Here is a 21,330-nt window from a genome sequence, read left to right on the forward strand (position 1 = left end):
GGGGGAAAAAGGATTTGACCCCTTTTCTGGTATCCTCTTGTTTGTGTGTTTGACATAATGAATGGCAAAATGTAATAGAAGAACAAGGTGACCAGAAGAAACATATAGAAGAGTTTGTACAGTGTTACTTTTATTGAAGTAATAAAGTCATCTGGCTGTGCCTGGGTAAGCAGGTACTTGCCCCTTTTCAATCTAAGCCCTACCCTTACCAGGAGTTGTCACCACAAGGTTTCTAGAACATTACGCCTCCATTAAAGGAAATTCTAGAAGAGGCGAGAGAAAATGTAGTTGGAAATTTACCTATCAGAAAAGGTTTCCAAAACCAGGCCTAATGCCATAGGACTCCTCCACACCACAGTGAGAGCCATTATTTAGATATGGATAGCACTACACAGTGGGAAATCATCCTAGGAATGGCCTTCTTCTCAAAATTAACCAAAGGGCACAGTGACAACTCATTCAGTAAGTTACAGAAAATCCCAAAACAACATCCAAAGAACTGCAGGCTTTTCCACCCTCAGCTGAGGTCCATGTGCATGACACCATGAGAAGAAAGAGATTTGAGTAAAAATGGGATTCATGGGAGAGTAACAAGAAAGAAACCACCACTGTCTAAGGGTAACATCTGTGTGTATCTTGCATTTGCAATGAGTCACTTTGATGATCACTAAGCATTTTGGAAAAGTGTTATGCTAACGGTGAAGTTAAAAGTGAAACTCTTCAGGTGACACGGATTCCACTATGGCTGGGGTTTGATATTATGAACATCATCCCTACAACAAAACATGAGTATGGTTGGGGTGCTTTGCAGCCTCCAGACCTGGAAGTCCTGTCATTATTGAAGGAACCCTCAATTCTACACGTCACCAAGATATTCTCAAAAAGAAATGTCCAATCATCTCTCCCTGAAGCTAAAGTGTAATTGGGATTTGAACCCACATCCTCAGGATTTGAAGTCCAAAACACTATGCCATATTTGATGTTTTCCTGTTTTAACTCATTATTTACTGAAAGCCCATTCAAGGTCAAATCGACCCTGAATGGCATTAAGGGAGTCCGAAAATGTTACAATATTGCCGTATCTCATTCCTCTCATGGCCTAGAAATTCAGTCTTGGATTCATTTAATTCTGGACCATCCCTTCCCATTTAAAATGAGCACAACTGCACTGACCCAGTGCCAGTCCTCCAACATGGCAATCATTAGTAGATCTTGTTCTGAATCTTAAGGTGTTCGTGGACCCTGTCATGTAAGGTGCTCAGTTCAGTGCCCACAGTGGATATGCACAAGCGGCAGTATAATATGTTTATGTTTGTGTTTGTGTGGAACGACATGCTACAATACTTCTGATCAAAGTCTTGCACAACTTACAATTGACTGAAAAGCAGGGAGAGTCCATCGTGAAGTCTCAAGTGATGAGAGAGCGGGCTCGTTGAGTTCTGAACACCGTCAAGCAAAAAGCAGGTTGAGGGGGGCCTTGGAGTTTCAAGAGTACCAGCCCACTTCAAGCCCTGGTTCTGTTTTTTGCTTTGTGTAGGCAGTAAAACCCTCCAATAATGGAAACAGTTTTGTCATTTGTTTGTTTATTGCCAATTTCCAAACACAATGGAGTGTTTTTTTACATGCTTGGTTTATGGTAACGTGAAAGGAAAAATTGCAGGGTTTTTATTACTGGCATTGTAGTGGGAGCTTACTTTTCATCACTGTAAAGCAATGTCATGGCAGTCACCTAGAAGCGCTGCTCAGTCCTTCTGTCTGCGTCGAAGTTGCCTCAGATCCTCAGTGTACTTCCGCTCATTGAGAAGAAGCTGCTTCTGTGCCTGAAGCTTCACCTGCTGGGTGCGGAGAGTCTCGGCTCGGCGGATCAGCTCCAACAGTTCCTGCCGCAAGCGACGGTTCTCCAGGACGATGTTCTGAGTGTGCTCCTGTAAGCAGCGCGATGCCTCCTGGAAGTGGAGAGAAATAGAAATTCAAAGAACGGCAGCTTTAGAAACCTTGCTGGCATGACGTACCAGGTTAAAGAGCGAAGAATACATACCTGTTGGCATTTATCCCACTTTTCTAAAAAATGTATTCTACTCTCTGTCATGACCAAAAAAAAAGTCAGCCTCAAATGAGTTAAATGATGTCATTCTTATTATAAATATGGACAAAGGGCTAATAAGATAATAGGTCATTAAATGAATAAAAAAAGAAACGTGGAGCACAATTACAGAAACTAGCAACGGCAACTGAACCAATGTCACTGAAGCCTGAGAAATAAGCAAATATATTTCAGAAAACCTTGCTCATTGGAAGGTAATGAAATCAATGGTCTAATTAAAGAGATTTAGCTTCATAAAATAGAAATTCAAGGACTTCAGGCGGCATGGATAAACAAGCTCAATAAATCTTTTGTGTGCTCCAAAATGCAGGAAATGTTGCAATCTCCCCAAAGCACAAAATATATTGGCTAAGAGAGCTACAATCACAATTGTATTAATCCTTAAACCGCCACATACTTGGGGGTTAATGCACCCCTGGACACCAAATACTTTTTTGCTGCATTTTTTAAGTAAACGTCGCAATTCATAAAGAAAATGTGGAATTTTAATGGAACACGTATTTTTTTTCATGCAAAGAGCATCACAATTACTGCAACACTAATCATTTTACACACTACAAATAAACTGTAAAAATTATAAAAAAAAAAACTACTGCAATAATCAATTATTATATGTACAAGGTGCAACTGACGCCATTGATGAAATTCAGTAAATCACCGAGCCAACTGTGCTTGAACTGGCTGCACACAAACACACAGAGGTAAATGCTGATGCTGGCAGGCTAGTCTGGTGCAGCGGCTGAATCCCAGAGACAGTGAGGCTGCCGGGGTCGTCAGTGGTGATGAGCTGGCTGCTCAACGAATATACAGCACTGACTGATCAGCTCCGGCGTGCTGACAAATTGCTCTGTGAAGCAACTATAGCCAGTTGCAGCATTCAATGAATATACGTCACCGAATGTATGTCGCCACATATGCTCGGCTTCGGTGTGCTTCCAAATTGCACTGGAAACCAACTGTAGCCGGTTCCAGCAGTTTAAGGGTTAAGAAATTAAATAAAAATCTCTTAAATTCAGTCCACTAATGCTATCCCTGTCTACTGAAGGCACAGGCAAAAAATGAAGACATCACACTAGGTGCCGATATCTGAAGAAAAATCAAAACCTTTTCGAAATGGACATACAACAACACAGACCAATTTCACTATTAAACACAGATGTTAAGATTCTGGCCAAAGTTCTTGCAGACACAGTACGGAATGTGCCATCTGCTTGTTTTTTTCCCCATTTGATCAAACTGGATTGTGGTAAAGGCAGACAATTACCATCAAATTTTCAAGGTAGGTTCAAAATAACATATACCTCAACAGCTACAGAACCTCTGGAGATCTTACTACCTATAAATATGGAATCTTTTTTCTAGTTCACCTGCTTTACAACAGTGCTGCTGTGCCTGAAATGATTAAATATTATCTAGCACCTTAGACAGTGATGTCATGTTACAATTTGCATATTATTGTAATATTCTCTGTAATCGACTGATGCCTCTTCCAGGACTGGTGCAAGCATTGTGCTCCACGATGCTAAACTGGTGTCTGGACTTTCATTATGCTGAGCTGGATAAATGGAATAGAAAATGAATGAATAAATCAATGACTGTTATTATTACTACTACAGTGGACACCAAGACAAGACATGTGACTTGTATCTTCACTTTCTCCAACCCTTGGTCCTGGGAGGACGATCTTTTCTCTACCAGCATCAGTTGCTGTTCGTCACAGTTCTGCTTATTGTGTTGGTCAGATGTTTCACAGTAATCCTAACATGTGTACACTATGTGCCACTGCCATAGTTTATCAGTCACCATTCTATTATCTTTCTATAAAAAGCTATTTTTTTTCATGGGTAATACCTGCAGTTTTTTCATTTAATTAAAATAAATGTTGATTCGAGTAATGTATGTACATCTTTGTTAATCTGCCTGCCCCCAACCTGAGTTTTACCCAAAGACACAGACAAAAGAAGGCAGAAGTAGTCCCCACCTTGTTAGCCGCCACGACTAAGGCTTGCACCTGCTGCTTGGCCGCTTCCTCACGACTTGCTTTTTCTTGCAGGCAGCGAGCTTTGACATCCAGCAGCCTCTGGCAGTGTTGGCCTCTCATTTGCATCACCTCCTTCTCCAGCTCCGCAATTCGAGACAACTGTTCCTGCTGGAGGAGCTGTGCAAGAAGAAAGAGAAAAGAGTTTGGAATCTGAGGTGGAGGAGATCATGAGATGGAGCCCAGAGGATTACGTTTGATGTAAAGGGTCACAAATCAGGCAAAAGCTGTGGTGTGAAACACATGACAGGTGAATGGAGAGAAAACAGAATGGAGACAAGCAGGTAAGGCCGAGATCGACACAAAACAGCCACCCATACCAGCAACAAGTCCACCCAAAAGCACCCTTTGGTGTTTCTCTCATCAGTCATACTGCAGAGTAGTGACAACTTGAGGTGGTACCTTAAATTCACGTAGGGCCTCAATTTCTTTTGTTAGTTTGGCCAGTTCATTCTCCTTCTGCAGAATCTTACTCGCCAACTCTGAAAGACAATAAGTAGGTGAAGCTGTTGAGCCAAGATTGTAGTTCTGGTGTGCCTTCAAGCTATTTGTACCACTATATGTGCAATTTGTAAATTCTCAAAAAGGGCTGAAAGTGACATTATAGGGTATACTGTACAAGGGGGAATCCAAAAATTCATGGAATTGTAAAAAAAAAAACACTTTATTATAAAACTTCGAGCAATTCTCTTTTAGTCACCTTCAAAATACTCTCCTCGAGATTCTTTTGCCTTTTACACTCTTTATTATGTAGACCTTAACAGAATGCCACCAAATCCCATACATAGCAGGCAGGAGAAGAGTTACACATTCATGCATGTATTATAGATCATGTATTATTAGTATCTTCAAATATGATAACTAGTGCCATAAACTGAAAGCAATTCAAATGTGGCTTTGTAAACCATACTACCCGATAGTGCTAGATGTGTATTTCAGGCGGCACTTAAACTTGGAGTTACCCTGGACTCTCTCCCTTCAGCTCTTTTCTGCTCAGCTCTTCAGGTCATCATTTGCGTAGGGCCAAGCAGCCTGTCTGAAATATGACTGCCGAGAGAGAGATGGTCTTCTCAAGATGGAAAATGGCAAAGAGAAAGTAAACATGCCTTTGCAAGCCTCCTCTTATTGTGACACGGTGGCACCCTGACTCACCAATGAAACAGCTCAGGCATCTTCTGTCATTTCAAACAAGTGAAAAAGAAAGGATAATTAAACTGTAAACCAGCTTCTCAAACCTCCTTCCCTCTCTTAGTCATACTTACTTGTCCCATCCTGGGGGAATGGCTTCTAGAATGTGAAGTGTCCCTGAACACCTGGTCAGCTCTCCCCCTAACAAAATCTCTTATCTTCTTCATCTTTTCCCAATTCTGTGTGGCGTCGATGTGCTTCTCCATCAATCTTCTCCATACAGATGGACCAGCAGCTCCTAGCGAGTCAAGCCCTTTTCCTTCAGATCTTCTTTTACTTTATCTACTCACCTCCTCCGCTTTGTTCTCCCTAGTTTTTTCTTCCCCTGCACTTCCAGGACTCTTTTGCCCACAGATTCATCGTCACTTCTCACCACATGTCTGTAACACCTCGGCCTACTTTCTTTGAGATCTTTCCCATTTTTCTTGTTCCTCCGATGGTCTCATTTCTTATTCTGTTCGTTTTTGTAACTCCACAGATCCATCTCAACATTTTCACTTCTGCCACATCTAACGTCTTCTCCTGCACTCCCTTTACTGCCCAGGTCACAGCTCCATACGTCATTGCTGGTCTTATTACTGTCTTATCTGGTCTGGTAAATCGTAAACATCCCAGGGCATGGTCTGACCTAGACAACTTAGTACATTTTAAAATACTAGACCAGGGGTGGGCAATTATTTTTCCAAAGGGGCCACATGAGAAATTGGAATGGTTTTAGAGGGCCGGAATATATATAATATACCTAATATATACTTAATACCCACAATATTCTTAATTAATTTCCAATATAGATGATATATCACTATAAGAAACAGTAAATCTAATATTACAATGAGAAAATGTAGAAGATATAAAATTCTATTTAACGAACAATCACAAAAACAGTTTTGAAAATTTCAACTTTTGCATTGTTTAAAAAAACTAGCATCATAACTTAATGTAAAATAGAAGCATCAACTTACAGTAAACCAAACATGTCAAACAGTCAATCAAATAAGTGTTGAGCACAGAATTATTGTACTATTTAAGGAACATTTATAAAAACAATTTAGAAAATGTGCATTTTTTTCAGCATTTAAAAAATAGCATCATAACTTTATTAACTAGTTTTCAAAGACCAACATCACATTAATTTACCTCAGTTCTTTTGGTGTTAAGTGAGAGAAATCTAGCCTGTTTTGGGCGTGAACAAGTACACTGAAGTCAGGTTGAATTTCTGAGGTGGATATGCGAAGGACAGCACACAAGTGATCATCACTGAGAGAGGATCTGTATCTGGATTTGTTAAACGTCATCACTGAGAATGTTTGTTCACAGATGTAGGTAGATCCAAAGAGAACAAACATCCTCTGAGCATGCCTCCTCAAGTGTGGGAAGATTTCCTCTTTGAGAGAGGAATAAAACTCTACCAGTGATACTGACTTAAAATGCTCGGCCAGTAGATTATCAGACTGCAGATCAATGAGTTCAAGCTGGACATCACTGGGTGCATTATCCACACTATAAGTAAAGGGAGAAGAAATCATGTGCATTTCACTCTCAACTGTTTTGAAGTCTTCAAATCTTCTTGAAAACTCACCATGCAGTGCCCCTAACATGGATGAATACTTGTGGAGGTAATCAGCCGATAGTGTGACTTCTTTCAGTGTTGGCATGTGAGTGAGAATGTTGCCCTCTAATTGACTTGAAAGAAACTTCAACTTTCTCATGAAAGCTGTCACCAAGCTGTACATTTCGTGTGCAAAGAGGCCCTTGCCTTGCAGCTTGGTGTTTAGTTCATTCATTAGTGCAGTCACATCCCAGATCTGCAACCCAGTGTGTACCTGAGAGCTCTGGAATGTCCTTGTCTTTCTTTTCACAAAACTCCTGAATCTCTGCTCTCAGGTCCCATACTCTTTTAAGCACCTTGCCAAGGCTGAGCCATCTCACAGCTGTCTGGTAGCCTATGTCACTACATCAACAACATGGCTAATTTTTATCAAAGACTTGCACAACATCTCCTGATGAATGCTACAATGCAAAAATATCAATTTCTGTTCTGGGTTAATTTCAGTCACTTTATCTTGCATCCGCCTCAAAAGTCCAACATTTTTTCCCATCAGATTTGGACAGCCGTCGGTTGTAACACCTATCAGTTTGTCCCATTTTAGTCCCAGCGTGTCAATGGATGCATTTACCTCTGTGAACAAATCACTCCCCGTTGTAGTCCCTTTCATTGGCCGCATAGCTGCCAGCTCCTCCGTCATCTCAAAGTCTTTCGTTAATCCACATACAAAGATAAGTAACTGGGCTGTATCACGGACGTCACTGCTCTTGTCCAAAGCCAAGGAAAACAAGACAAAATTGTCCGTTTTCTTTTGCAGTAGAAGCTCCAAATTCTCCGCGATGTTCTTGATCCGCCTCGTTATGGTACGCCTCGAGAGAGGCACATTTGCAAACACAACTTTTTTCTCAGGGCATATTAGCGCTGAAGACTCCACCAAACAGTCTTTGATAAACTCCCCATCAAAGAATGGCTTACTATATCTTGCAATTTTGTGGGATATTACAAAGCTGGTCCTGACTGCTGCATCCCTGGATGAGTGGAGCTTTGTAAAAAGTTCTTGTTGCTTTTGCAGTTTAGCTAGCAAATCTTCCGATGCTCGTGCCCGCTCTGCATCACTGAAATTCTTGTATTTTTCTCCGTGTTTACTCTCATAATGGCGATTCAAATTGTATTCCTTAAACACTGCTATGTGTTCTCCACACACTAAGCATACAGCTTTACCTTTGATTTCAGCAAATAAATATTTAGAAGTCCACGTCTTGTTAAAAACTCTACATTCTGCGTCATTTTCTTTTTTTAATGTTAGCTGACATATTTAAGGGCTAAGAGCTAATTTCTTGGAAGCTGTTCAACACATTTGCTGACGTGCATAAGCACACTGATAATTAAGAAAAACAATAGTGGCCTTCAAAATAAAAGCCGTGTAATTGTATTTCGTGCACCTATCACAAAGTAATAGATGTCGCTACACTTTTACTACGAACTCACGTGGGCCGGTCAAAGGTAGTCAGCGGGCCGGATATGGCCCGCGGTCTGTAAAATGCCCAGGTCTGTACTAGACTGTTGTTTAGACACTGAAACGTTCTAAATATTCGACAATTGTTTAAATGTTTATGATGTTAGACATTAATAATAAAAATATATTATCAAACTACATATTATTCTCTCCATTACAAATTTAGTCTAAACTTTGATTTTAGGGACAAAAAAAGAAGTCACAGGGATTGAGATCTGGTGAATATGAGGGGTGCAAAGCAACAAGCTTTGGCACCACCACCACACAATTCATTATCAGGAATGTGGAGAAATCAATGAAAGCAAAGTTTACCAAAACCCAATTTGTGAAGTAGAAACTCAAATTCAAAAAACAGGTAAAGGTCCTCACTTTCATGATAGATTTATTCACTAGCTTTGAAAGTTGTTGATAGTGCTCCATCATCTTAAGTATCAGTGGTGTGATGACGTCGTGAACTCTGGTAGTCACCAGGTAGCAACGGCGCACCATCACAATATGCCACAGGCATTGAACGATACACAAATTGGCAGTGGTGATGTCCAAAACAATAAATAAAATGGCACCGTGGTATTTTTCACAAACATGATCATTAAAAAAATGACGATCTTAAAGTTAAATTAAAAAAAATAATGATCTTAAAGTTATACTTAAGAAACAGAATCTGTACACTTCTTGACACTCAGAAGAGCAGGAGATACTAATGGGGCAGTTGAAGGAGTTTAAGCAATGAAAACTTAAGCTGACCTGCAGGAAGTTTATAAAATAATGAACAGATTTTTTGAGGTGTATGCCAGCAGTTACTTTATCATGAGTTCTTCAACAAGACGGAGTTCAGTTAGCGGTTAGATAGCTTTTCTTCATTCTGAGAACCAACGACACATGAAATAAGCTACCAAAGATATTCTTGAAAAGAATTAGTTGGATGTGGAAAGTCAGGTTAGGTTGGGTTGAATAGCCTGCTCTTCTCCAAAATGTTCTTATCCCCTACATTGTAATAAAAACTGTTAGTTGGCATAAATGAATTACTTCCACTGTTCCGAGTCTCCCAAGTCTAATTTGTGAAACTTGAAGCCCAAACCTGCACAATTTAATGCTATTCCACGTACCCAATGGACGGTGCCTTCAGAAGGTATTCACACCCCTTCACTTTTTTATATGTTTTTATTTTGGCAGCCTTGGACTAAAATCATTTAAATTTGTTTTTTCCCCATCAAGCAACAGTCAATACCCCAAAATAACAAAGCGAAAACAGAATTTTAGAAAGTTGTGCACATTTATTAAGAAGGAGAAACCGAAACATCCCATGGACACAAGTATTCAGACCCTTTACGCAGTACTTCATTTTAAGCCCCTTTGGCAGCAATTCCAGCTTGGAGTCTTCTTGGGGTCTGATGCAACAAGATTTGCACACCTGAATTTGGGGATTTTCTGCCATTCTTCTCTGTAGACCCTCTTAAGCTCTCTCGGATTGGATGGAGGCTTTCAGTGGATGGCTGTTTTCAGGTCTCTCCAGAGATGTTTGATTGGGTTCAAGTCTGGCTGGGCCACTCAACGACATCATCAGAGTTGTCCCCATGTCCCTAATGTGTTGTCTTTACTTTGTACTAAGTGCCATAGTCCTGTTAGAAGGTGAACACTTGGTTCAGTCTGAGTTCCTAGAGCGGGTTTTAACTACGCATATCTCTGTTCAGCTTTCCTTCAACCCTGTCTAATCTCCCAGTCCCTGCTGCTTAAAAACAACCCAACAGCATATTTGTAACAATTCGTCTCGAGCACTAGCCTGAGATTATTGCTACCACTATTCTGTCCTAGCTAAAGGTAGATGATAACAGGATAGGCCAATATCACACCTTAATAAATTTCCTGTATAGCCTTCATTCTAATAAAAACAATCCCTTAATATCAATGCATTTATAGGTCACTGCACACCATAGTCCATATTTATCCTTGTAGTCCATCAAATAAACAACAAATAGAAAAACAATCCCTTACACATGGATCGCCCCGCCCGAACCTAAGTAACCCTTAATTTGCAGCGCCACACACATATACATGTATCTATACATCAACAGTATTCATTCCCCCAATTCCCGTTCCAGAGATAATAAATAGATCCGCAGATTGTCCACTGTAATACTCCCGCAACGGCCGGCGAGCAGATGAGTCCTGAAAATAGCGGACTATACATCCAATCTCCTCTTCGTCATAAAAGACATACAGTCAGACTTGCGCCATGATTAAAGTATAGTAAGTCTGTTTTGATAGCTCACCCGAGTCCGTAGGTAATAGCAGAACGATCGATTTCCAGGTACAAAACAGAAGACCATCCACCTTCTGACAGGACTGTAGGAGCTCCTAGGCTTTTCCCATGGCCAGTGCAGCAGCTGATCTGCCTTTTTTATCAAACGATGTTCTTCTTTCACACCCCTTCTCCTCTTTTCTCTTCCCTCTAAAACGGCGCGCTTTATGCAAATGAATCCCCGAACCAACCGGAAGTTCCACCTCTGGGGTACTGCTGTCAATCTCTGTCGGAAGACTGTTCCCCCCCAACAACCGATCAACAGCAGAAAACATTATCTTTATGTGGCAGCGCTACATATTGCTGCCACCATCTTGCCTTACAGTTGGAATGGTATTGTACAGGTGATGAGCAGTTCGTGGTTTCCTCCAGACATGATGCTAATCTTGGTTTCATCTGACAACAGCCTCCTGTTTCTCCCCATCTGAGAGATTAGGGTTAGGGTTAAGTGCCTTTCTCCAAACACCAAGAGGGCTTCCATGTGTCTTTTACAGAGGAGAAGCTTCTGTCTGGCCATTCTGTTATAAATCCCGGATCAGTGGAGTTTTGCAGTGATAACTGTCCTTCAGTAAAATTTCTCTCATCACCACACAAGTTCTTGGAAGGATGACCATCAAGTATTTGGTCCCCTCTCTTATCATTGCCCTTCTCCCCCATTTGCTTAGCTTGGCCAGGAAACCAGCTCTAGGAAGAGTTGTGGCTGATCCAAACTATGGAGGTCACTGTGCTTTTGGGAACCTTCATTGCTGTAGGAATATTTTTGCTGCCTTCTCCAGATCTGTGCCTTGACACGCTCCTGTCTCAGAGCTCTGCCAACAACTCCTTTAACCTCATGGTTTGGTTTGTGCTCCGATACGCATTATCAGCTCTGGGACCTTCTATAGACAGCTGCGTGCCATTCCATATCATGTCCGGTCAATTAAACGCACCACTGGTGCACCCCAAACAAGGTGCAGAAATATCTCGCCCAGCAGCAGGCGATGCACCGGAGCCAAATTTCAAGTCCCATAGTAAAGGGTCTGAACGCTTGTGTCAGTGTGAGATTTTGTTTCTTTAATAAATTTGCAAAACTTTCTAAAATCCTGCTTTCCCTTTGCCATTGTGGAGTATCGAGTGTTGCTTGATGAGGGAAACATGAATTTAAACGATTTTAGCACAAGGCTGCAACAGAATGTGTAAAAAGTGAAAGGCTCCGAGTTTTTTCTGAAAGCCCTGCAAATACGTATGGCTTCAGGGGTGGAGTGGCCTTGAAAAGCTCAGTGCTGATAGCATAAGCTGAATTTGTTATTCTGCGCATAATGAAATGAGATGAGAAGAGCTGAGGATGTTCTCTAGCTAGACAGAGAGGAATTCCTGTGTGACTACACCATAAATAATGTAAAGCCATTATTATTTCAGCAGTAGTAAAGAACTTGGATTTATCTATGGAGCTCTGAGTGAGGTCACAGCCTGTGATCTGCAAAATGAACTGTAGGCTATTACAGAAGCAAAAATCCTAAAAGGTCACAGATACGTGAACCCATATCGATGCTGGGTGGCATGGTAGTGCAGTGGAAGCGCTGTGGCCTCGCAGTAAGGAGACCAGGGTTCGTGTCCCATGTCTCCTCCGCATTGAGTGTGCATGTTCTCCCTTTATCTGCATGGGTTTTTTCCCCCTCACAGTCCAAAGAGACATGCAAGTTAGGAGGATTGGCGATACTAAATTGGCCCGGGTGCGTTTTTGCCGTGCAATGGACTGGCACCCTATGCTATGAACGGGTGGTGCTCCGGGATTGATTGGGGTGCTTGGCTGATGTAAATGCGAGAGCAAATCAATCAGATGTCTTCTTCACACCTCGGAGCAGGCGGAGGACGGTGAGGAGCAGGTATCAGTTAGAATGGAGGCAGGTGGTCGGCAGTACGCCCCTAAGGGAGAGTGCAGGAGTGGTCCTGTCGTACAGTGTCTCCCTCGACAGACTGGGGTTTTGGGGGGTTGGAGTCCTATAGCTACTGGCAGTAGGACCCCAAATCCGGGATGAATGGACGTCTGCACCTATCGGCGGGCATCTCCTCATGGTGTTAGTGTCCCGACGGGATAAGCTAGAGAGAGAGGCATAGGGATTTGTGTCTGTTTTAAAGAAAGATGGGATTTTAACCTCATTTAATGGAATATATTTATTGCTTGTTTTTAACCTCCATTTTTCCACATTTTAATGGATTATTTATTGAAAGTCTTTGTCACTGCACTTTTGAACTCGGTACTTGGCACTACTGCACCAACCCCTGGCTGGCTGGGTGTTTCCTCATTTGCCAGTGAAGGTGCCAAACAACGTGTGGCTACAGCAGGAACTGCCACAGGTCCAATCCTTGGCGTTTCACATGAATCCACTCTGTTGTTGTGTAACTCAAACAAGTTTTATTGTCCACGTTATATAGCTCCACAGTTATAAATGAAACTCCAAACAGACACGGTAAGAAAACCGTATGTTTTCACAGCCCTGTTAATCCAAACACAAACTTACAATAACTTCCTAGTTCCCATAACTCCCGCTACCCAGCACTCCTTCTTAAAGTAACAAAATACCCCATTAAAACTGGATAATTATCTGGCCCTACCCTATTCTTAAATTTAACATAATTTCAAATTAACTGAACAGAAAAATGTTAATACAGCTCATCTCAGTTTATGACTTTCGACCTTTCCGGGTTCAAGAAGCTCCCAGAAGCAACCATTGAGATTGGAGCCGACCCTGACCGTCACAACCATCTCAAGAACTCTGAAGTCAGTGCTTTGATAATCAGACATGACTGTTTTCCAAGAGTTCTGTTTTCCCGTCCACACTGCTGTCTGAGACTCGATTTTGGAAGTGTTTTCAGAAAGATTGCTTGGTGGCCAAAAGTGCTGTGTAGATGGGGGCCGACACAAATAAAAAAAAAAAAAAGACATGTTTTGAAATGTATCCATGTTAATGCGAACTAAGTCTTAAGTGGAAGTGAGTTTAATAACAAAAAACATTGACACAATTGAATTCATTAGAAACCTACACAAAAATAGCAAAACAATGGACAACAGATTTCTTACCATCTCTTGCCTCCATGAACTGCGCCTGAATTGCTTCAGTTTTCTTCTGGATTTCCATCATCTGCTGTTGATTTTGATCGCTGAGGGTAACGATGATGTTTTGACGCTTCTGGGTGCTCTTTGACATGTATGACGCACACTCTTGCTGGCAAGAAAAGGACAGAAAACGAGTGTCAGGACATGAGGATTAAGTTCAGCAAACCTACAGACATGCCTGAATTTAGACACTTGTCCTCAGAATCTTAGAGTTGTCATCCTAGATGAGGATGCACTGTGAACTGAAAGCTTTGTCTAAGGACTTTGAGCTCCTGCTTGTTCATCACAGTTTAGTACAATGGTTGTAAAGTTGCAGCTTCCGCACCAATTCAAAGACCCAGAGGTGCCTGAACTTGTCCAATTTGATCAGCCACTGCTTTGTCTCTTTGGCCTCTTCGCTTTGTCCACCTGATACATCCCTCACATCTGTCCTGGGATTTTCTCCAGTTTTACTTAAGTCAGCACCTTGGGTTACATTATAGCCTTGACATGCAACATGAAATGTGGTGGCAGAATGTGTGTGTGTGTGTGTGTGGTGTGCCCATCAAGAACTGCTAACAAGGTCCAATGGACATAGCGTATCAGTTGAGTGTCAGAGATGTTTCGTGGTCGAGCAAGTGGCACCTCAGGCCAGAACACTAACCAGTCAGGGATTGGTCATAGACTGAAAAACGAGTCCCTCATATCATCATCACAACCAAACAAATCCAAGCTCTCTAAAAATCAAATTCTCTAACAGAAAAGGATTTGCTTAGGAGCTAGTCTTACACTTCCTCTCTCCTATTTTTACAGTTTGGGTATAGCTTTTGTTTTACAGCAGTCTAGTTTACAATGGGCATCACAATGCCACGGGTCTATTCAATAAAATGGTTCTGGCAGCCCATCCCCTCCTGGAGATTCTACAATTTAATTGGGTTCTGGATAGATAGATAGATAGATAGATAGATAGATAGATAGATAGATAGATAGATAGATAGATAGATAGATAGATAGATAGATAGATAGGAAAGGCAATAATAATAATAATACGATAGATAGATAGATAGATAGATAGATAGATAGATAGATAGATAGATAGATAGATAGATAGATAGATAGATAGATAGATAGATAGATAGATAGATAGGAAAGGCAATAATAATAATACGATAGATAGATAGATAGATAGATAGATAGATAGATAGATAGATAGATAGATAGATAGATAGATAGATAGATAGATAGATAGATAGATAGATAGATACTTTATTAATCCCAAGGGTATTAATGGCCGAAGGAGAAGATTAAATTGTACACATCCTGGGATTCAAAGCCTTGCACTTTTTCTGCTGTTTTCCTCGTGGGCAGCTCTACTGCAGGGTACGTTAGACTAACGTAGTGCGTCTTCAGCCGGGATTTAAAAGCACAGACTGAAGGGGCTTCTCTTACACAAGCAGGCAGATCATTCCACAGCTTTGTGGCCCTGTAGCTAAATGATTGACCTCCGGAGGTTATTTTATCAGTCCTTGGAATCTTTAGCAGACCAGCATGTTGAGATCGTAATGTACAGTAAAGTGATAAGTTCAGATAAGCAAGGATGGCCTTGGCAATTTCAAATCTCATACTATATGTAAGAAGAAGGAGGATTTTTGAAATCTGCCCTAAATTTAATTCAATGGCAGGGTAAGGATTTTGGGGAAGGAGTTATGTGATTGTATTTTGTAGTTATTTAATGATTCTTGATGCAAAATTTTGAATTAACTGAAAAGGTGCAAATGGAACAACTTGTGAATAAAACACATTCATATTGTTAGAAATAAATGTTTGGATTAGTTTGTATGCATCCTTCATACTTAGAAAACATCCTAATTCTTCCCTATTTCTCAGATAAAAAAATGCAGGTTTTAGAAAGTGTTGCGACATTTGTACTGAAAGATAATTGGTATCAAAGGGCCTTTCACACTACACCGATTTTCAGGTGCAGACTTCATTTACATCATTTTAGAGATTCAGGGCAGTCGCACTCCACTCCCCTGAGCGCCAGTCCTGTAGCTTGACACTCCCAACCAGCCTGCGACTCAGGCAGCCCATTCGTAACTGTGGTATTTTCAGGTAACGGCTTTTTTTTTCATGTAATGTAAAAAATGACGGCGGAGGATGAACTTTATCAATTACTTGCAAAATGTGTTGCATCATTTATATACTACTGTCTGTTATACCTGCATTTTTATCACTCTTTAATTTAATATTGTTTTTTATCAGTATGCTGCTGGAGTATGTGAATTTCCCCTTGGGATTAATAAAGTATCTATCTATCTATCTATCTATCTATCTATCTATCTATCTATCTATCTATCTATCTATCTATCTATCTATCTATCTATCTATCTATCTATCTATCTATCTATCTATCTATCTTTAAGAACTAATATTTTCATTTTACAAGCTTCACATTTCATATAATGCAGTTCACAAAGCCTTGCCTCACCACAAGCATCCAAGAATCACAATGGCACATACTGAGTATATATTGAATTGTCACTTTGTAAAATGTTGTTAATCTCTGGGATGTTATTAAAGTATCAGTCACAGATATAATGTTTGTTAAATGTCTCTAACGTTTGCTATGCATGTGTTTAGTTATAAAGGGCAGACAGGCGCCTTTTTAAATTCTGTCCAGCAAATTAAAGAGCTTGGGTGTTTTGCAGAGTTTTGTTTTGCATTCAACCTTGCAGTATTTTTTATTGCTTTTAATGTCTATTTAATGCGTTTTATTGTTTTAAACCTAATTTTTTTCACTTTTTTAATATATATATATATATTTTTAAATTTATTTTGTCAGATGTTCCAAGGACACACTGTATCATGTACTGTATGTGGCATAAGCGTATGTCTAGAAAGGATAAGGGGGTTTAGGTGCCTTTCATCAAGTGGAATTATTTAACACCCTAACCCTGATGATACATTACAAGTTTAATAAAAACGAACAGCTTAATGATCCACAGATGGCCTGACAAGTTGTAACAAATTGTATTTTAATGGTGGCAATTAGCAAGTGCACTATGAACACAGCCAAGAGGCGACCTGAAGTGGTACACTGAGCTGTTAAGGTTTAGAATTTAAACACCCAGCAGGTTTCCAATTACAGATTTTCTTCACAAATTAATTTAAAAGAAAATGTGTGAAATTATTTATAGAAAAAAACTTGACATTGAACTCCCCCCCCCCCCCCCCCCGTTTTTAAGTACACACACACATAAAATAAACCTTGAATCTTAGCCTATGTTCAGTTGTTACAGGCTTTGTCTGGCAAGATGGTAAGGAAGATTTATGCTAATCACACCATGTTAAACTCTAATACCAAAAATTCTTAACACAACATAATGGTCTTAGCATGAATATACAGTAAGAACATATTTTTTATTGCTTGAGAATGCCATATTATATTATAGTGGCCATTGGCTTGGCTACCTGTGGATATTTTTTCCACCTAATAAAAAAATAAAATCAGTTAAAATTTCCCTGATTGTTTAATGTCCATTTTGAAAAAGTGTGAAACAACAGAAGATGACCGGTTCTCTGGAAAGCTACTAGACATTTGCATACCTTTACAAAACCATATCTTTAGAATTTTTAATAAAACCTTCACTTATCTTTCAGATTTTAATTTAGTTGGGGCGGCACGTTGGCGCAGTGGTAGCGCTGCTGCCTTGCAGTTAGGAGACCTGGGTTCACTTCACGGGTCCTCCCTGCGTGGAGTTTGCATGTCCTCCCCGTGTCTGCGTGGGTTTCCTCCCACAGTCCAAAGACATGCAGGATAAGGTGCACTGGCGATTCTAAATTGTCCCTAGTGTGTGCTTGGTGTGTGTGTGTGTACCATGCGGTGGGTTGGCACCCTGCCCAGGATTGTTTCCTGCCTTGTGCCCTGTGTTGGCTGGGATTGGCTCCAGCAGACCCCCGTGACCCTGTGTTAGGATATAACAGGTTGGACAATGACTGACTGACTGACTAATTTAGTTGTAGTTGTCTCCTCATTGTTCTTGTATTGGCTACTATCACTTATTACAGTAAATCTCTGCAGCTGAATTGGTGTCGGACTTGAACAGTGCTGGCTGGTAAGAAGATTAGCTGAGCTGCTTAGCTGGCAACATCCTGAGCACTGTCAGCTACGGCTTTTCTACCGTTTTTCCTTTCAGCATGTATTTCAAGCACCAGAAAGTGAGCCTAGTCCATCACTGGAGTCAACTGCTCTGCCACTACCACTAACACTGAGTAACAAGGTTTTTGGTTTATTGTAAATTTCTGTTCTAAAGATAAAAACATTAGTAAGTGCTGTTTTTTTATGTTGTTTTATCTTTGCCTTATAAGGCTACAGAGATGTGAAGTTGAGATTTTTTTCACAAAAGTTGCCCAGAAGGAAACCGTAAGTTACATATAGTAGAGTGAAAAGACACACAGTTGTGCAGTGAGTTTGTGTGTGTACATATACAGGATCTCATGTCAGTCAAAAATACAACTGATACTTTGTGCCCTTTAGATCACTCCTTCAGTTTTAGAGCAGACACTACAGCACTCTGTCCTGGCGAACAGTTGATGTCACAAATTCTCCAATGTGGCATAACTGCACAGCTGTACCTTCTGTTGTCTATGGACAACTTTAATTTGTTAACAGAATATTTTTTTATACTACATATGGTCCTCATTGTAGAGGCAGACAGAAAGGTTTTGAAGTTGCCGTGGACTTCTTATCATTTTGATTTTAGTTTCCAACCATATGTTTCCAAATGTCCCTCTAGGATGACATTGTAGTAGTGGCATTGGTAGCAGCCATTTTCACTCATCGCCATATGTAATTGAATGTTCTATTTGGCATCAAACTCCTCCACATCTTCTTCCCATCAGTCCTGTTCCCTTCTCGTGTTCACAGGTTTCTAAGCAATTATTCAACTCAAAGCATCTTTAAGTACTTGCCATTGCAGGCAGATATCTCTCTATTAAAAAAGGCGGCACGGTGGCGCAGTGGTAGCGCTGCTGCCTCGCAGGTAGGAGACCTGGGTTCGCTTCCCGGGTCCTCCCTGCGTGGAGTTTGCATGTTCTCCCCGTGTCTACGTGGGTTTCCTCCGGGCGCTCCGGTTTCCTCCCACAATCCAAAGACATGCAGGTTAGGTGGATTGGCGATTCTAAATTGGCCCTAGTGTGTGCTTGGTGTATGGGTGTGTTTGTGTGTATCCTGCGGTGAGTTGGCACCCTGCCCGGGATTGGTTCATGCCTTGTGCCCTGTGTTGGCTGGGATTGGCTCCAGCAGACCCCCGTGACCCTGTGTTCGGATTCAGCGGGTTGGAAAATGGATGGATAAAAAAGGAAATCCTGGAACGAGACTTTCTCGGAGATAATTTTAGGTCCTGCGAGATGAGACTTTTTGCCAAGAAATTTTGACAAGTCCCGCCCTCCTCTCAAACATTTACAACCACGCCCACGGTCCAATCACTTCTCATTCGTGTCAATGCTATTGTCAGACACAGTTACTGCACTCTCAGCTCCAAGTGGGTTTGAAAATAAAAGACAAAGAGTAGAAGGACAAATTAGAACGTCGTAAAGAGGTTCAAAAATGTTGGTGCGATACACATGCAGAGCAAATTAGAGATTATGAAAGTAATAAAATTCAAAAGTCTCAAAAACCTGATAGTAAAGATCGCATTAGTGCTAACAAACGGAAATTATTACTCGGTGAAATAACCGAAGAGCAAAAAGAGATCGAATATATGGACATACAGTAGGTGATATGACAGAAGTATGTACAGTAGTTACTGTTTGGCTTTAAACTTTAAGTCGGAGACTTGTAGATCGTCTAATTCATGTTGCCATCAGGGAAAAGTAGTGTTTCTTCCCAATGAAGACGCCTACCCGCGAGAATCAAAAGATCTGTTGTTTGGTTAAAGTGAAATCCACATACATGAGTGGCAGAGATACGAAGAGACTGACACGCAGCCTCCTAGTCTTACATTGAAAACAAGTCAGAATGCAGCTGGTATTCATGGCTGTCTATTAGGTTGTGTCTGTCTGTTAAATTCAATTTTATTAATTTTTCAGATTCAGGACAGATATCAGTACACAGTCATATCAAATATGACTTACCTAAAAATAATTTGAAGACTCAAAACACACATATGAGCCAAGAATCAAAATCGAGTCACTTTCAACTGGTCTGAATGTAGCCTTAGTAGCCTGAAGCAACATACATGGAGACTCAGACACAGCCAGTATGGGCTTTTCAACTCATTCCTACAATTGAAAAACTTCCCTTGTACTGCTGCAGGACTGGCCCTTAAGTCCCTCCATAAATGGTTCCTATGGTGTGCCGAAATTATTAGGCAAGACTTTACAGTACCTACATAATTTGACACTGTTAAGTATGATGTGATATTTTGACTTTTCTGTTTTTTATAGTAGGCTGATTTAACTTGATTAGCTTTTATCTTATGACTAGCAGACTCCATTACTTCTGCTAATCTATTAAAAGCACACCCATGCAATGCTACCGGGATTTTACAGCTGTTAGGCAATGTTCATTAGGATTTTTCCTTTGAACACCCAATTATATTTCTCAGAAGAAACATCACATAGTGGATACTTTTCTTACCACATCTCTATCAGTTTTTCCTCTTCACTGGGCACCCACAAATATTTCACACCCCTGACTGCAAATGCATTTAACATAGTCGCTTCCTGATCGGTCCATGGGAGCCAAAATGCAGACTCACCTTGAAGCACGTCTCACCTGCTGATCTCAATCCAACAATGTCGAAAAACCATCAGAAGCCTGTAAGGCACTCAGCACAAGCAAAGAGATACTGGTAGCACTCTCCATAGCTAATTGTACATCCCACAGCACAGGGTGGTCCAGATCTAATTATGCAACTGTTCGACTGACGACTGTTTCCCCGTCATTTTGGAATGCAGGGCAGGTGCTGCCATCTATCGGCAACAAAAAGAAATTTAAGTGAAATCTCTATGTACAGGGCAGGTGCTGTGAATTCTCTATGTAATAAACTTAATAAGTTATAGCGTAATGAAAATTGCATAATTAGATCTGGACCACCCTATACAAAACTGTGACACTAAGGGAACATCCTAATTACCCTGGCATATTTCAAACACTGGTTACAATGCAAGACAGTGCAGAAATTGAATTATAGCCATCACATGTCATGTTTAATAAGGAGTTTAACTAGTTAGAAAAATGACTATATCTTTTGTCACAGCAACTCTAACAGTGGTTTACAGAGGGGTCTGAATCAACAAGGAAGGTAAAATAGAAACAGTCAGGTATGTAAGGATGAATGTTTGCAAAACTGACATCAAAAATGCTCTTTAGTGATTGGAGAAGAACATTGATTCACATTAGTGTTGTGCTCTTATTGCTTGTTTAAATTACACTCTGGGACAGTTGGCATAAAAACAGGATACTCAAATAGTGATAAATAACAAATGATTGCAACGCCAGACCAGTGGCAAGCTCTTTGATTGGGCTGCATGTGGGACTTGTTATTTTTAGGTAAGATC

The 21,330-nt window shown here is 40.7% G+C and overlaps 1 protein-coding gene across 1 annotated transcript in view; it reads right to left on the reverse strand.

The window, feature by feature from the left end:
* Nucleotides 1–1,565: 1,565 nt before the first annotated feature.
* ccdc166 (coiled-coil domain containing 166) overlaps nucleotides 1,566–21,330 on the reverse strand; it is a 38,063-nt gene continuing 18,298 nt past the window's right edge. Inside the window, exons 5-8 of the mRNA XM_028801486.2 lie at nucleotides 13,753–13,897; nucleotides 4,545–4,624; nucleotides 4,086–4,262; nucleotides 1,566–1,946 (exon numbers count right to left, since the gene is read on the reverse strand). Of these exons, the coding sequence (XP_028657319.2) occupies nucleotides 1,743–1,946; nucleotides 4,086–4,262; nucleotides 4,545–4,624; nucleotides 13,753–13,897 (606 nt within the window). The 3' untranslated portion in view covers nucleotides 1,566–1,742. The remainder of the gene's footprint in view (nucleotides 1,947–4,085; nucleotides 4,263–4,544; nucleotides 4,625–13,752; nucleotides 13,898–21,330) is intronic.

The sequence above is a fragment of the Erpetoichthys calabaricus genome, chromosome 5, assembly GCF_900747795.2.
Source record: "Erpetoichthys calabaricus chromosome 5, fErpCal1.3, whole genome shotgun sequence".
NCBI classification, from domain to species: Eukaryota; Metazoa; Chordata; class Cladistia; order Polypteriformes; family Polypteridae; genus Erpetoichthys; species Erpetoichthys calabaricus.